Raw genomic sequence first — 13807 nt, forward strand, 5'->3', positions numbered from 1 at the left:
CTAGGGACCAGGCCAGCGCCTCCACGCTCTGACCTGTCGTCGCTCTGGCCGCCTCCAGCTCCTGCTCTAGAGAGCTAACCTTTCCACCTAGTTCTAGAAACGGACAACAGATTCAGGAGTAAGGAAAAAAAAATTCAAGACATCAACCAAGGATAGGATAGGTATGTACTGAGGCAGGCGCTTTTGAGAATGGTAAGCCCTTCCTCTTGCTAGGTCACCCTTTCGAGCAATTGAGCATTCGACTCCTTTGCCCCGAGCATCTACCCCCAGAGCACGGCCACTTCCTGCTCGGCGTCCGACCAGGCCTTCCGCTCTGCCTCCAGAGCCTTAAAGACTTCTGGAGCGCCACCTCGGTCCCCGCTAAGTGAGCCTACGCCGCATGAAGCTTCTGCTTGGTAGCAGTTGCCCGCTCGACCGCGCACCGCTCCGCTTCTCGGGCTCCCGTCACCTCTACTGACCAGTCTTGGGACTCGCGGCAGGCGGATTCCAGCTTGCGCCTAAGCTTGTCGACCTATCACGATGCCGCCACTTCTTGCTCCATCCGACCGTGCTCCTCCCGGAGAAACAGGGACTTACGGATCGACATCGTCTCCAAGTCCTGCGTGACAAGAAGCAGGCGTTTTAAGACGACCGTCATGGCCTGATGGACGAAATCAAAAGACAACACCATGAACACAGAAAACTTACCATCACAACATGGGGCAGGTCGACGGTCATGGCTTGATGGAGGAGCTCAACCCTCTCCAAGGCCTCCTTGAGCTTCGCCCTGGTAAGAGCGAGATCGGACCCCATCGACAGCCCTCTCTCCCCCCCAAGCAGGTGCCAAAGCTTCACCTCCTCCTCATCACGAAGAACGAACCGGGCTTTTCCCGGCTCACCGGGGTGAGGCCACACCAGTTTGTGGGTCACCCGTGACCCACCGAAAGATCCAGCCATCACAGCACTAACTGACGGTGGGATCATCGCCCGCTCCCGGGACGGTAGGACGGCTGGCGGCATCACCCCAGTGTCTTCCTCGCCGTCGGAGGGATGTCCACCACCAGGACGCCATGGCTCACCGGTGGCTGCTCTACCTCCGCCCTGGCCACGGCTCCTCTGGCCCCCTCCAGCTCTGACCAAGTGGGCGAACCAAGCGCCCCTCCGCGCGGGCGAGATGGGGAGCCAAGTTTTCCTCCTCTCCTCCTCCGCGACTGGCGGGGGAGGGACCGCAAGAGTCACCTCTGACCCGGCCTCCTCCATCACTATGGGGATCACCGCCATCACGACCGCTGTCGTGCTTACGACCGATCGGGAAGACGCAACCCCCATTAAGGAAGGTCGCACCACCACCAGCCTACTTCCCCCTTCGCTCGTCGTAACCTGCCATAGGCTGGGTCTCCACTCTTCTTGCATGGGAGGTGGGGAGATCCCCAGTCCTGCCGGCTCCTGGCCGTTGTAAAAAAAGGCACAAGAGCAAGTTAGTCACACTCAAAAACTCAACTATGAGAACAAAGGGAAGCATGAATACATATCCAGACGAAAGCGGTAGAACCTTGAAGCCCCGTCCAGCTGACGATGAGCCGACCGGACAAGGATCGCTCGGGGGTCACGACCCGTGCCCCCTCGGATGAACTGAGGGTGGGGGCCACCTGGCCAGTCCCCGTTCGGCCCGCGAACGGTCGTGGCCGTCAGCTCGTGGTGAAACCACTGGAGCAACTGGTGGAGCATCTCCCCATTGGGGGTCACGTACACGCGTTGACCCCAAAGACGTAGGGGAACGATCACGTCCCTTGACCGACTGGCGTGCTCCACCACACTCGGAGCAGGGGGTCATGAAGCCGATGATGCCTCCAAAGGGCGCGGTGACCGCGACCACTTCGCCTCCTGTTTGCGGGCCGCATCCTCACCTGTGATGCGCTTCCTTGACTCAGGAGCATCACCACGCGTCTCCGTACCGTGCCCACCGCCGACAGGCGTAGCCGCAGGCGTGCGGCACTCGAGCTCCTCCTCCACCTCCTCCCGGCGCTCGCCACCGCGGAATTGTCGGTTGATCTCCTTCTCCTTTTCAAACCTCCTCTAGACCTTCATGGTTTTCTTCTTCTTCTTAGCAAGCATGACCTCCCTCTGGGTGGCTTATCGAGCCGTGCCTTCCGCCCCTCTCGGAAGATGAGGTTAGAATTTATAGCCCGTAAGCCCCTGCAAAATAGGTGGCTTAAAATCAATCTAAAGATCAAAACGGAAAGGAAAAAGGTCACGGGAAAGGAGTATACCAGATCGGACAACTTCACAGCATGGAGAGGTCCGGGTGTCCCTTCGAGGGACTCATCATCCCTCAACTACAACACCTGATCAAGATAACTCCAGACTGCATCCCTTGACAACTCCTCCGATGATGCGCGGTTGGGATCCGTCGGGCCAGAGTATTTCCACATTGGCCGTGTTCTCTCCGCCAACGGGGCGACCCGATGGCGGAAGAAGGTATGAAAGACCCACAACCAGTTGAGGCCATGCCGCCCGAGCCTCCAAAGCTCCATCTCGATGATCTCCAGCTTGTTCTACCGATGGGCAGGACCCAACGACCAGCTTTCCCTCCACTTCGGCCGCTCCCCGGTGAACGTTGAGAATGACGCCTCCATCGAGTTCCTGATGTAGAACCACTCACCGTGCCATCCTCGGTTGGAGTCACTAGGGGAGTACGCCGAGTAGGAGACAGATGGCTTAGGCCACTTCTGCAGGGCGAACCCGCCGATTGGAGCGATTCTGGGCAGTTTCCCCTTGGACAGGGCTCGCCCGCTGAAGCTCCATCGAAAGAGGTCCACGTGTGGCTCCATCTTGAGGAATGCCTCGTAGACGGTGACGAAGCCAACAATGTATAGTACCCCTAGTCGGGTTGAGATGCTGCAACTCCAGGCTCCACTCGTTGAGGAGCCCGCACAAGAACCAGTGCGTCGGGTACCCGAGCCCGTGCTCATGGAAGGTAGGGAAGGAGACGACCTCATCGGCCCGAGGTTGCGGAACAACCTCCCCCGGCGTGGGAGCTCTCCAATATGCCACTTCCTTCGACGGGAGCAGCCCCTTCTCGATGGAGGTGGCCAACACCTCCTCATCCATGTTAGAAGGCCTCAAGTTTGACATCGCACCACGGACCTACAAACAGATCTATAAGTTTTTCCTCTCCCTCGCTCTGCTCTCCTCTCTCCTAGAAACCCCCGCAGCGCACAAAGGTGCTTAGCAAAAAGAAGGAAGAGGAAGCGATAGTGGTGAAGGAAAGGCGAAGAGATGGAAGAAAAAACCCTCTCCTCCCCCTATTTAATGCAAAAGGATGTGCGGCGGGATGTGGCCTGGCAACGGGATGCGCCTGCCCGATGGAACGTTGCCTAGCTAGCGGGATGTGGCCTGGGCGGGGCCCACCACTACCGCAACCCAGGCACAGGAAACGAGGCGTAGCCGCACGCAAATGACCCTTCGTCTTCCTAGGATAGGTTTGGAGGGGCCCACCGATAGAATCTCCATCGAGGAGAAGCAGCCGGTCACCCAAGTCAATCAGACAGCTTGGGCGGCTGCCTAGAAACGGGTAAGGAGTAGTGGGATGCCCCATGCGGGTTATGCCGACTCCGTCACGAACGATGGATCTGGATTCTACTCGAACATATCCGATAGGAGCTCCCCAAACCCGTCACTCCAGCCATCGAGGTAACTTTACAAACCCTCGTTTTACTTTTCCAGTGCATGAGCATTCATTCATCCATTCTCATGCATGCATTCATATATTCAGTCATATATTCATCCCATACATCCAAGCATTGCATATGTAATTGTTGCATCACAACGCTTCGTGTCGCGTCACGAGGCGGTAGTCGTTTCATTCGATATGAGCAACGACCGACCGAGGTTTGAAGGCTGGCTCACAAAGGGCTCGAGGCCGCCTCGCGTCAAACAAAGCCAGGGAAGAAAACGCAGATGAGCCCCAACGGCCCTCGCCCGATCTGCTCAGAAGCGGACAGGGTTATCTCGACCTTCTCGTTTGATCCTAACCTCGAGCCATGCCCACACAATCTACATCGAGGGGAGCCCAGCGGGCCACCTGAGTCGGTCTTTGGAATGGCTCGAGCATCTACCGGGAGGCGGGCTAAGGAGTAGTGGAATGCCACATGAGCGCTATGCCGACCTCGTTACGAACGATGGACCCGGATTCCACTCAGACATGCCTATTAGTGAGCTTACCGAGTGCGTCATTCGAGCCATCGAGGCAAGCGATGTTAGCTCAACCCCTCCAGTTACGGAAACCGCGAACGAGGTGACGCATGAAACTTGATCGACCCCTACCGAGCCCAATGGGGCTCAGGGGCTTGGGTCGCCCGACCTCGACTTGGGAATCCAACCGACCAGCAGGTCGCCGGCGGGACGAACAAGGGCGAAGACCCTGACCGGTAGGAACCTAGGAGTCTGTGGCCCTAGGAAATAGTACTAAGGTGCTCAGCCTCCGTTCGACTCACTAGTCAGCCACGGGCACAGGGGCTACACCCAACGGGTGCGCTCGCGCGCACCCCGTAGAAGATGGACTACCGACAAGTTCCCCTCTTTGGGGGCTGGGCGCCTATGTCTACTCGGCATGCCTCCGTGGCCTTCGCCAGTCCTCTCATCAGGGGTTGGGTGCCAATATCCCCCCGACGCGCCTCCACGGCCTTCGCCAGTCCTCCCCGTGGAGGCTGGGCGCTTAAATCCTACTTGGTTACCCTACGCGGTACAACAAACCAAGGGGGAAGACACCGAAGTCCCAATAAACAGTCCACCTCCACGACGCAATGGGCACATGAACTACAAAGCAAATAAAAGCTTTCATTAAGCTAAAAATACAAGCCCTAGGCTTTTACAATAACACGTAAAACGTGTGTGAAGAGCCCCAGGACTGCTCCGCACCGCATGAAGCGGAACAAGAGAGCCAAGATCCTTGTTCTCCCGCTACAATGCTCTCCTCTCTCTCTCTCCGTCCTCTGATCCAGAATCCGGGACAGGGACCCGTTCGAGACGTGCAATGTTCTCTCCTTACGAAAGATCTTCTAGCATCGTACTCCCATGCGCTCTCAAAAGTGGTAACTCAATAGCCCATTTCACGGCTTCACAGAAGCCCTAAAGGGGCTCGGGGGCTCCTGTCAGGTTCATAAACCCAGGGTCCCCAATGGACCCGCTTCCCTGTAATACTTGGCCCGGCAGGTAGTGCCGCGACAGCGCGCGTCTGGGCCGACCCAGATACATAATGACAGGCCGAGACCACGATCTGATCCCCGACCGACACCTCCGACCAGAAAACCTAGTCGGAGCCCCAACCGAAAGGCCTGGGCGTGGTGGGACCGCAGTCCGACTTCGACCACGTTCCTCCGACCGAGGATTTGCCGGACCTTTGCTCGTCTCTCTTTCTCGACCGACACGGTCGGGGCCGATTGGGAACGACCAACCAGGACGCCTACTCGGTGTGGGCCCGGGGAGCAGGCGGAGCAGATAAGGTAAGGCGCTCAAGTCAACCGTAATACCGATGACAATACCTGCCATAACCTGCGCACCTATAGGACGGTGCCATCAGGCCATGTCAGACGGACACTATATAGCCTGCCAGACGTGTCAGAGCACAAACAATATTATGGGCGCCGTCGTTTGCCGTCCCAGGCGAACACTGTGCAGTCTGCCAGGTCATGAACAGTAAGGTGGGCGAACACTGTGCAGTCTGTCAGGTACAGCAGGTCATGAACAACAATGTACAACAAGACTAGGTAGCACCCGTACACACTCTCTCCCTTTACGTCTTTGATTTGTAAGGCCACCCCCTTCATCTATAAAAAGGGACGCGCTCTCTCCTAAAAGGACACGGCTCTAGAACTCGATAGCTACACAGTCTACACGCTCTCAATAGCTGATAAGCTCGGACACACAGAGCATACGTTCCAATACTTAGCGCACGTTTGAGCATCCGTCACTCTCTTCCACTCGGATCAGGGTCCGACTGGACCTCTAACATCCTCTTCTCATTCCTTACTCGTTTGTAACCCCAAAGCAAACTTCGAGCACCTGGACTCAGGAATAAAGTCATCGGCCGACTGAAACTGGATGTAGGGCACGTTGTCTGAACCAGTATAAATCCTATGTCATCGCGTGCTAGACCATATCCGATCACAGCGCACAACAAAACTATAAATATTTACTTGTCGGTCATATTTCACATCGACACTTCTACTTGCAAGTACTGTACAATTTGTATGTATTCTGTCCACCACTGTTTTGATTTGTTCCATATTATTTATTATTCCTATGTCTGGCTGCGCAAGAAAGAATAGAAAGACGCACACCGCCACACCCCCAGCAGCCGCTAGTTTCAGTTTGGCAACGCTAGAGAGGCTACTATACGCTTCGCCGTGTGTTGTCGTCTCGTCTGTTCGTGGCATTTATTTAGGTCCTGTTTAGATCCTATTCAAAATCCAAAAATTTTTAAGATTTCTCGTTACATCAAATTTTGCGGCACATATATGGAGCATTAAATGTAGGTAAAAAGAATAACTAATTGCACAGTTTATCTGTAATTAACGAGACGAATATTTTAAGGCTAAATAGTCCATAATTAAACAATTTTTAGCAAATACAAACGAAAGTGCTACCGTAGCCAAAAGCTAAAAAGTTTAGCATCTAAACGGGGCCTTATTTATTTATTTATTTATATTATGCCCCGACCATTCTTGGTAGTAGGAGTATCTGTCTACCTACTACCGGTACGGACATGACAGCTGCCGCCCGCAGCGACTGACCGTGCCGAACGCGCAGTAATCCGCGCCGGCGTAAACCCCGGCGAACCACTCCGCCGGCAGACGTTGCAGCAGACGTGCCGGCTTCCTCCCCTCCCCTCGTCCGTCCCTAACGTGCCTGCCGATGAGCACCATCCACGACCACCACCGTTGCTATCGCCGGCGGATCCATATCGATGATGATGGCAACGACGGCTTGGATGAAGATGAGAGCGCAACAAGAACAACACAGGAGTGGTAGCTAGAGCTTTCCCTGCATGCGGTGCTCTTGGCTGTGGCTATGGATACATATACCATACAACATGAGAGCCGAGGAAGCTCAAGTTCAAATTGTTTCGCCATAAAATTACAACAACCTTTCAGTCTCAAACAAATCTGGGTAGGCCAAAAGTAAAATAAACAGAAATGTTATACAACACATATATGTTTTAGCATAAAAAACACATGGATTTTCTCTACCCCTCTCTCTTTTCAACTGTCTCCGAAGCGTACGTGCGTTGTGGTGGCGGACATCGTCGACTTCTCTTCACCCAACGGTCGAGGACAACGTCCCGGCAGCCGTGGTCAGTGGACCATGCCGTGGCGCGGTTCTAGGCACTGGAGACCGGCCGGCCTGACGACTGGGACTGACTCGTCCCTAAATCCGATCCGTTAGTCGCGTAGTAGTCCTCCTGGCCCCTCGCTTCGATCAGACCTGGACACGATTTGTCCTCTTATCGTTGCATAGAAAAAAAATATTTCTTGTGATATGTGAATATATGATCTTGTGATTGTCTGAAGATAGAAGAAAACTGGAGGTAGAAGGAGGATAGAGGTTGTTAGATCTTAATTTTATAGTGTAAAAAAATTCATGTGTTGAAACTGCATAAAACACATAATTGTTTAGTAGACTCAAAATAAATCATGGCAAACAAAGCCCAGTCTAGTTTATGGACAGACAGACGACGAAACAACCCCATATCAGAGTAGAAATGAAGCTGTTGATGATGAGTTAGCCATAGCCATCTGATGAGTTCATGAGTAAAACTAAAATCATACAGAGGCCACTAGTTGACCTTCTCAGAAGCTAAAAATCAAGGTCGTCGTCGCCGCCGCCATGATCTCTCAGGTCACACATAGTAGAAAATTACTATCGTCGCCGCCATCGGTCCTCATATTCGACTTGGCTGGTCACTGTTTTTCTCCCGCACAACCATAGAACAGTGTTTTTCAGCCGACACTCAGCGAGCGGAACGGAGCCATGCCGTCAACTCGTCATGTACCTTACCACCACTAAATTAATCAACTGCAACAAGAGGAGGAGAAGAACAGAAGCACTCCATTTCCTTCCACTGATCAGGTTCCAGTCAGGCAGGCCGGCCGGAAAACCCACACCTGACTGAGCAGAGCAGGAGGACGCCTCGGCGCCGCGACCGCGTCACTGTCACCGGAGGTTGAGGAAGAGGCTGGCGGGGTCGGTGTCGGCGAACCCGGCGCTGGCCCAGCACGTGCCCAGGTCGAACGCCGCGGGCCACACGAACGAGTCGTCCTCCAGCACCGCCTTCCCGGCAGCGGAGGGGAAATCGGAGAGCCCGAGCGCGACGGCCTCCTCCGCCCCGGGCTGCAGCAGCAGGTGCGCCAGGGAGTCGGAGCCCTCCGCCGCCGCCGCCGGGGCAGGCGCAGCAGTCTCCGTGGTGATCTCGCTCGCGCCGTCGGTGGTGGTGGTCGTCTTGGCGGAGTCGGCGGCGGGGGCGGGCTCCGGGGCCGGCGCCACGACGCGGCGCTTCTTGCTGGCGGGCTTCTTCTTGGGCGGCTTGTTGTCGGCGTCGGCGGCGGCCGCGTAGGACGACGTCGACGAGGGCTTCTTGCGGGCGCCGCCTCCGACGGGGACGTTGCGCAGCGTGCCGCCCTTGGTCCAGTAGCGGCGGCAGCCCTTGCAGAAGTGGCGCGGCTGGGAGGTGTTGTAGTTGTTGTAGTAGCAGAACTTGGTGTCCCGCGACGCGCACCGAGGGCACGGGTCCCCCTCGCCGCCCTCGGCCACCTTGGCTACCGCCGGTGATGCCTCCACCGGCGCCGCGGCGTACCCCTTGGGCCGGCGGAGGTCGACGCCCGCGAACTGATGCTGCGCCGGCCGCCGGCCGGGCTCGGCCGCCGCAGATGACGCCTCCTGCATGCGCGACGGCGCCGTCGTGCCTGCCTGCGATGCGCGCGGACCCCTGGGTGGAGAGAGAGAGAAAGCACTGAGTTGAAAGGAGGGGACGGTTGCCGCCGGGGCAGGCTTTGCCTTCTCTCTTATGGTCGCGGTCGCCGTTACGGAGGATGGCGACGTGGTCACGTCATCCATCCGTTGCCAGGACGCGGGTGGGTCCCATGTAGCAGGCAGGGAGGGGCGGAAGCCCACGGCGCGTGACGTGAGGGGGGCGGCGCGCTGCTGCCTGCCTGCCTGCTGCGAATCGACGCGACCTCCCGTGGCCCGCCGCGTCAGCGCTACTAGTGGCCAACCCAGCCAGCCCCGTACAGCAGCAGGCGGTCCATCGACGGCGACGTGCCGTACGCGCGCGCGGACTCTAGCGCGGTCGCCCGGCGACAGCGGCCGGGCGCCCGCCCCCGGCTGTGCCGTCTCCTGGCCCGCGTGTCGGTGACGGTGCGGCGGCGGGTGAGGGGGACTATGCGGCGTGTCGGCCACCGGCGGCTGGGTCGGGTGGTTCTGGGGCGCGCCATGTCAGGGTATGGGGGCTAGGGGCTGCTTAGGCTAGGCCAGGCGAGGCGTGGGGGTGGGGGCCAGGCTCGGTAGTACCGTCCCCACCGGAGGGTCCCACTTGTGGAGACGCCTGCGTTGGCTGGTGCCCGCCTACTGGCTACTGGGTAGTGCGTGCCTCCTGCGCCGTGGGGCCCAGCCACCTGCTCCTGGCAACGGAACGTCGGCATATGCACGGCCGGCGACGGACAGGCTGCCTGCCTCCCTCTTCCATCCGATCAGAGCCACGAGGAGTGGGCGCTGGTGAGCGTCGAAGAGGGTCAAATTGTTCCGACCAGATCACGGGGCTGGAGGATATCTGGCGCGCACTCCCGGCCCCTCTGCCTTACCTTGTGACGAATTCCGATGAAAGCAAGTACTCCACTCCTATCAGGGAGGGACGGAGATCCGATCCTCGACGGTCGACGCGATCGATGGAGACGGCAACCTACCAGGGAGTGAAATCACATGCTTTCTTCCAAGGGTTCCAGTTCCGGTATCAGGAGGTCGTCCCATCCCAGGTAATCATCACGCGATGCGAGATTTCTGCCGCCCCGGCCTCCACTCGGCGCTCGCCAAATCTCAACCACATACATCAATGCCAACACGGCACGCTGTCCCTCGAGCCTTCCTTCCGTGCTGGTGCGCCACACGGCAGACGCCACTCCGCTCGCGTAATTGCCTTGGCTGCAACACCATCCCATTCCTAGCAACCAGTGTTACTGCCACCTTACATGCTGCTGCTAGTAATAATAATACACAGGAATGCAGCGAGAGTGTGTGTGTGACAGCGCGGCGGCAGTGCCATCTTGAGAGAGAGAGAGACGGCTGCACAGAACAGAAGGCAACTGGTAACAGCACAACATTTGATGTGTTTCACTTTGGCGCAGCCAGCAGCTGCACTGCACAGTGGCCGGCGAAACCGCGAAAGAACCGAACCGAGCATCAGAACAACATGTATGTACGCTACGCTACGCTATACCTACAAGGGAGGTCTGTCTCTGTCACAGACTCGCAGTCTCACAGAGGGGAGTGGCAACTTCTCATCCTCATACACAAGAATGGAAACCTATGCTATGAACAAGAGCAGCTTCACAGTCCGCGACGGAAGCAGCAGCCTAGCACTAGACGCGATCGAATCAATATTCAATCGAAGAATGCAGCAGCAGAAGCGTAGTCCCCGTGTCATCGCCTGCCCGTCACGGGCGGCTTAGCATACACGCAGCATCCATCGAGGCTCCCCTCTAGGCTCTCGCTGTGGGGGGACAGCCAAATTTTTTTTTTATCTTGGCGTCGGCAATGACCAGCCAGCCAGCGGCTGTTATCTCTCTGATCTGTGCCGCTTAGTTGCCCGCGAGTGTTCTCTAGCGCCATCCACTGACCTTATTAGCTGCTGCCCAACCTCTTGATCGTGAGACGCTTGGTTGATGTGATCCTGTAACGCGAAGGGTTGGGTATCTGTAAGAATTTTGCGAGTAAAAGCAGCACAGGCTACAACAATGTTTTGACAATGAAACCAAATATACTACCTTGGAGGTGGAGTTTGACCCAGGATTGCACCTCTTGATAGCACGCTTACCAAGATTGATCTGCACCGAGATGCTAGCTTGTGACAAATCTACTCCCGAGTTTTGCAGCGCAAGATTCAAGGTAGTAAGCAAGCTGTTATAAGGGGAGGGGCAAAATAGAATCAAGACGTTTCAGTGAGAAATTATACAGAGTTCAAGCGTTGCAAAAAAGAAGAAGAAGCAAGAAACAGATGTTTTTTTTTATGTAAACTTTTGAAAGAAAAAAATATATATTTTTTGTTAGTATCCACTGATGGTACATACCCTTCGGAATATTGGCTTGACAAGCTGATTGTCCCCTCATCTATTGCCAACTCAGGGTTGTTCAGCATCCCATTGTGGCCTGCCAAGTCGTCTGAGGGTGATGAATTTGTCAACTGTGTTTGTGTTGCTTGCTGGGAGGCAACATTGTCTGCACAAGGATGAAAACATCTTCCGTGAACTACAGAAACAATTAAAAGCTCTAATAATGACGAGGAGTGCATAAAACTGTTGCAGATTGTAGGACGCTAACTGGGTCAAGAAAGGCATACTTGTAGGATTATTGTGAGTTTCAGCTTGTTTGTAAGGCGCACAACCCTTTGGTCCTACCTGTTCCTGCGCACCGGAGGCGGTTTCAAATGCACCTGCATTGTTAGGGTCCTCAGGCTTTGCAGCGAAAGGAAACCGTGGGGAGGAGCCATTTTTTATGACTTGTGATGGATCGGAGGCCGTATCTCCGTTTACTTCGTCCTTGTTCTGCAGCACATGGATAAGATGCAGACAAGGGGCTGGTTAAAATCTCATCCTCAGCCCTCAGAAGCTTCCCTGTGCAGAAGGTAAAGTTGTGCTGAAAGCATACCTGTGATTTTTTCCAGGAAGACCGGAAGTAGATGTTAGACCACGGCATGATCTTTGCATTTTCTTGGTTCCACTCTGGTTGTGAAGCCTCGTGCTTTTCTACTTTCTCTTGCAAAAACCGTATGTATTCAATGACCTGCATTAATGCAATTGTCGACGGATTAGTAAAATATTAGATGTAAAGCAATTGTTGACGGATTAGTAAAATATCAGATGGGAACAGATTATGCTGACGTAACTGCTGCAATGTCTTTGCCTGAAAAGAATAAAATGCTGTCATGTCTTACCTCAAGTAGAAATGACGCTTTGTCTCGCTTTTGATCGTTTTGGGGCAAAATTTCTCTAAGTATCTGAAACCTGTTAGAGGATGACAGGAGTAGAAAAGTTAGGTCAAATGCATGTTTAGTGCTCTGAACAGTGCTTATTGCTTAGTGCCATACAATAATATCTTATCAGGAAATAAGTACAGAGGAAAAAACAGAACATTTCTAATCACAATACATATGGAGCTAAAGATCCACTTGTGCTAGTACTCTTCAGGGTCAGTAGCACATGATTTCTGAACACCTCGTACCATGACGCCCATGAAACATATATCTCAGATTCTCAATCCGCGGGTGAGAAACAGGCCTCTAACCACATCTACTACACAATTTAATATTTACCCAATTATCCTAGCTCTACAAAAAACAGCAGAGCCACCATCATCATCACTGCATGTCTGCATCCCAGACGTACTTTTTCCTAGCCAAACCAAATTGCTACTGCAGCATACTTGTTGTCTTCTTGTACAGTGTTTTCTCTCACAAGGAAACAACGTCGGCGGGCTTATCATAAAGGCTCTCAGGAAAAGCTTGACATCACAATATTAAACAGCGAAAATGTGCTTGGTAACATATACTAATATTTTTGTGCTATATATATAAGAGATATATATATAGGACACGCCAGCAGGCGACGAAACAAAGAAACAGTACGGGTACTACCAACTATTCCTATTTCTGAATGATGAACTAGGAAAGCTGCGTCAGCCCACCTGTCATTGATCTTGCTGCGCCTGCGCTGCTCCGTGGCGGAGTGCTTGGAGCATGGCGTGTTGGGCAGCTGGTCCGTCCCGGCGCTGCCGCTGCAGCTCCCGCCCTTAGCCTCCGCCCTGAGTTCTGGAACGCGGAAAGAACAGAAATAAAGAGCACCAGAACCCCGTCAGAATCGCCTCTTTTCACCATCGAACCGACCAAACAGCTCCAACAACACGAACAAAAGAACCAGATTTAGCATAATTGAGGTGCGCTACCTTTGAGCGAGGAGGAGACCTCGCGGCGGGCGGCGAGGCCGTCGTCGTCGTCGTCGAATCCCGCGCCGCCGCTGGATCTAGAGCCGGCGTCCATGAAGCCGCCGCACGCCTTCCGCTCCGGCGGCCTCTGCGGCCTGGCGGAGGCGACGGCGAAGGGGAGCGACCACGGGTGACCTGCCAAGTGGACAAACAGACAGAGCGGAAAGCACACGCCTTTAGCTACTCTTTATTTGCCACCTTTTGTCTCTGGCGTTTGTTCCTCGAATGATCGGAGGTTTGCAATGCGTAGCATACTCACCAACATAATGATAAGTTTTTCTATGTACTATTATAATGAAAATACATGATTTTCAAAGGAAAATGTAACCCGCGTTTCAAATTGTACTAGTTCACTTTGCTTTCGTGTGAAGTCAAATTCCTTTACCTTTCATGATCTTTTAAAAAGCATATTAACATCTACCTCGTCCCTTCCAAATTATAAGTTATGTTGTTGTTACTTTTAATATATAGATATACTGCAAATTTAGCGCGTGTTTAGTTGCTACCCTAAAATCCAAAAAAGTGCTACAGTATCCATCACATCGAATCTTGCGATACGTGCATGGAGCATTAAATGTAG

General features: G+C 54.3%; 2 protein-coding genes across 2 annotated transcripts; both read right to left on the minus strand.

Annotated features, from left to right (window-relative positions):
• Positions 1-7787: 7787 nt before the first annotated feature.
• Positions 7788-9233, minus strand: LOC136500931 (dof zinc finger protein MNB1A-like). Its single transcript, XM_066496409.1, has one exon. It carries the CDS (start codon positions 9091-9093, stop codon positions 8194-8196), a length of 900 nt encoding a protein of 299 aa, XP_066352506.1. The 5' UTR covers positions 9094-9233; the 3' UTR covers positions 7788-8193.
• Positions 9234-10344: 1111 nt separating this feature from the next.
• LOC136501695 (transcription factor BIM2-like) lies at positions 10345-13417 on the minus strand. The gene is made up of 8 exons (XM_066497219.1): positions 13189-13417; positions 12931-13054; positions 12182-12251; positions 11896-12030; positions 11588-11792; positions 11319-11466; positions 11016-11148; positions 10345-10921 (listed from the first exon to the last, which is right to left on the minus strand). The coding sequence occupies exons 1-8, from the start codon at positions 13280-13282 to the stop codon at positions 10808-10810; spliced, it is 1023 nt and encodes a 340-aa protein (XP_066353316.1). The 5' UTR covers positions 13283-13417; the 3' UTR covers positions 10345-10807.
• Between the last annotated feature and the right edge of the window lie 390 nt (positions 13418-13807).

The sequence above is a fragment of the Miscanthus floridulus genome, chromosome 13 (genome assembly GCF_019320115.1).
Source record: "Miscanthus floridulus cultivar M001 chromosome 13, ASM1932011v1, whole genome shotgun sequence".
Taxonomy (NCBI): domain Eukaryota; kingdom Viridiplantae; phylum Streptophyta; class Magnoliopsida; order Poales; family Poaceae; genus Miscanthus; species Miscanthus floridulus.